At 40.6% G+C, this 3,543-nt stretch overlaps 1 protein-coding gene across 1 annotated transcript; it reads left to right on the top strand.

Annotated features, from left to right (window-relative positions):
- The first annotated feature begins 230 nt into the window (after positions 1-230).
- LOC129572772 (uncharacterized) lies at positions 231-1,527 on the top strand. Its single transcript, XM_055452873.1, has one exon. It carries the CDS (start codon positions 340-342, stop codon positions 1,423-1,425), a length of 1,086 nt encoding a protein of 361 aa, XP_055308848.1. The 5' UTR covers positions 231-339; the 3' UTR covers positions 1,426-1,527.
- Positions 1,528-3,543: the final 2,016 nt, after the last annotated feature.

Raw genomic sequence — 3,543 nt, 5'->3', positions numbered from 1 at the left:
CCTCAATCGAAATAGCTGGTAAATAAAATCATTTTTTATTTTGATGACCATACAATTGTTTTATAGTCATACTGCAAAATCAATTTATTTGATTACACGTCGGTTCTTGGATGTATTTATGTTAATATTCACATTTTGTATTTTGAAAAACATGAACATAGACAAATCAAAGTTATTGGGAGTGTGAATTAATTCGTGCCGTTTCACAAAAGATGGCGTAACTAGTAAAGGGTGATTCATTTAGAGGTTTTTTTTTCAATAGGGATTTTTTCGTGGATCACGCGTGATTCGTGTCCAACTGTCAGGCTATTTTTGTTCAGTATTGTTTGGCATTTTATCATGGAAAGACTCACTCCAGCCCAACGTTTACAAATCGTTCAATTGTACTACGAAAATTCGCGTTCTGTGAGGAATGTGTTTCGTGGACTTCGGTCAACTTATGGTCAACATCATCGACCCACGGAACCCACTATACGGAATACCATCGCCAAATTGGAAACCCAATTTACATTATTGGATGATTTACGACCGAATAGACCACATCCAGCTCGCAGTGCTGAAAATATAGCGGCGGTAGCTGACAGTGTACGCGAAGACCGGGAAGAATCGATTCGGCACCGTTCGCAGCAGCTTGGCTTGTCTTATGCCACCACCTGGCGTATTTTACGTCGTGATCTTGGTTTAAAGGCTTACAAAATTCAACTCGTGCAAGAATTGAAGCCAACCGACATGCCCAATCGCTACCGTTTCAGTGTTTGGGCCCTCGAAAAACTGGAAGAAGATCCACTGTTTTCGACCAGAATTTTGTTCAGTGATGAGGCCCACTTTACGCTCAATGGCCACGTAAATAAGCACAATTGCCGTATTTGGGGAGAAGAACAACCCGAACAAGTTCAAGAACTGCCATTACATCCATTGAGAACAACGGTTTGGTGTGGTCTTTGGGCCGGTGGAATCATTGGACCTTACTTCTTTCGAAATGAGGCCGGCCGCAACGTTACTGTCAATGGGGACCGATATCGCGAAATGATAACGGACTGGTTGGTGCCTGAAATTGAAGCCCGTGATCTCGACGATATTTGGTTTCAACAAGACGGCGCTTCATGCCACGTATCGCGACTTTCAATGGCGCTATTGCGACGTCAATTCGGTGAACAGTTGATTTCGCGCAACGGACCGGTCAAATGGCCACCAAGATCGTGCGATATCACCCCGTTAGACTTCTTCCTTTGGGGCTATCTGAAGTCAAAAGTCTACGCGAACAAGCCAGCGACGATTGACGCTTTGGAAGCCAACATTACGCGAGAAATCGCCGCAATTCAGGTCCCTATGCTCGAAAGAGTCATCGAAAATTGGAACTTCCGGATGGACCACCTTAAGCGCAGTTATGGCCAACATCTGAAAGGGATTATCTTCAAAAAGTAAATGCCATAGAATGTTCTTTCAGATGGTAATAAAAATTTGGCGATCGATTTAAATTTTCTGTGTTTTATTCAAAAATAAAAAAAAAAGTTTTAAATGAATCACCCTATATTTATTTATTTATTTCACACCGCCAAAGACTGGCTGAATATTTTGGTTTGCAGGAAAACGACTCCAAGAGTCGTGAAAAACCTGATCTTTTTGTGTTTGTACAATATATGGTAATTTTATACAATAAATAGTTGTAATAGTCTTTCTCGATTGGTATAACAAACTGGTCTAAAAAGCATTGACACGAGTTAACCTAACCAATACATGGAAATGCATAGGTAGCCGAAATGTAAACGGTCCAATATAGCCTAACTTAAACGTGTAAAAAATGAAAGACCAACTGAAGCGTTAACACTGTAGTGACGGCCCTAATGACTGCAAAAGTCATCATTCAATTTATCCAGAGGTAATACATTGAAGAAAAGTTTTACGTCTAATCTAACAAGTCCCTGTTGGTAGTTATGAATTTGTAATTTAGTAGAGACCGAAAGACATAAGAAAAAAAAATTTACAATACTTGCAAATACATTAACATAAACGGTAGTTTCCATTATAAATTATTGGCAGGTCAAAATAATATTGCTACTTATTTTAAAGTTTGTGTAAATAAATATCATTATTTCTATACATTTTGTAGGGATGTAAGATAACAATTCGTCAATATTTTGTATTAAACTTTTGGTTTTGTTCGCTGCGTACCGACGAGATGAAGTTTGCGCGGCTGGTTGAGTTGTTAAATTGATCTGCCACTTTGTTTGCAAACTTGCACAATTGAGGCACTTGAGCTCTGATTTGTTTGTCCATGAGCTTATCTTTGATCTTGAGGTAGTCTGTGTGCCGTAAGATACGTACGCTCTCTCCAATTGCTATGTAGTTACGTACATTGGGACAATTTGCGATCCCATTCACGATGTCGTACATGAATACAATAGATGCATTCACTCTTCTACGCTCCAAAGATGTCATGTTCAACGCCTCAAGTCGTTTGTTGTAGTCGGTGATACTGTAGCCGTTGGCCGCTGTACGGTACTCTCTTCGGGCGAACTGGGTGAACTTCCTCAAAACGTTCTCGATTTTGTCGATATGTATGGCATAAGTTGGCAGCCATACAACATTGCAGTACTCAAGATGAGACTGAACTAGTGCGTAGTATAGAGTTTTGAGCGTTTGAACGTCGGTTATGTCGTAGCAAAATCTTTTGATGAATCCCAGGGCTGCTGTAGCTCTCGAAGTGATCGCGTCAATGTGCTTGACAAAGCAGAGCTTCTGGTCAATGATGACGCCGAGATCTTTGTGGTCCAATACGCGCTTGAAGGTAAAATCACCGTATTTGGTGGGATCAGAAGGGAGTGCTCTACTATGAGCTGCTAAAACCTAGTGAAACCATCAATGGTGAACGCTATCGACGACCAGAGTTTGACTTATCTGCCAGATATATGCTATGGCATAAAAAAAATATGCGCATATTTTTGGTACATTCGGATTTTGTGACTAACTTACCATGTAAATTCATATGGATACCACGAATTTGGGACAAAATATCATGGGATCCACAAAAAATCGTGGAATGCACATGAATTTACATGGTAAGTTAGTCACAAAATCCAAATGTACCAAAAATATGCGCATATTTTTTTTATGCCATAGCATATATCTGGCGGATAAGTCAAACTCTGTCGACGACAACTGATCAAATTGAACGCAGCAATCAAAACAAAACGGCCGGAATATGCGACCAGACACGAGTTCATAATATTTCATGATGACAATGCTCGGTCTCATCGCACTCAACCAGTCAAAAATTACGTGGAGAACGTCGGATGGCATGTTCTACCCCACCTCCCTTATAGCCCAGACCTTGCTCCTTCCGACTACCACTTGTTTCGATCCATGCAGAATGCCCTCACCGGAACACGTTCAAGGAATCAAAAATTGGCTTGACACGTTTTTGGCCGCCAAGCCGGCACAGTTTTTCCGGAATGGAATCCATAAGTTGCCAGAAAGATGGCAGAATGTAGTGTCTAGCGATGGACAATACTTTGAACATTGAATGTATAAACATTTTTTCGA

The sequence above is a fragment of the Sitodiplosis mosellana genome, unplaced genomic scaffold, assembly GCF_009176505.1.
Source record: "Sitodiplosis mosellana isolate CC-2019 unplaced genomic scaffold, AAFC_SMos_1.0 Smas_scaffold_5491, whole genome shotgun sequence".
Classification (NCBI taxonomy): domain Eukaryota; kingdom Metazoa; phylum Arthropoda; class Insecta; order Diptera; family Cecidomyiidae; genus Sitodiplosis; species Sitodiplosis mosellana.
This window is presented reverse-complemented; position numbering and strand designations above follow the sequence as displayed.

Excerpts from the sequence above, each read along its gene's own strand:
- LOC129572772 (XM_055452873.1), top strand. The coding sequence starts at position 340 with ATGGAAAGACTCACTCCAGCCCAACGTTTACAAATCGTTCAATTGTAC.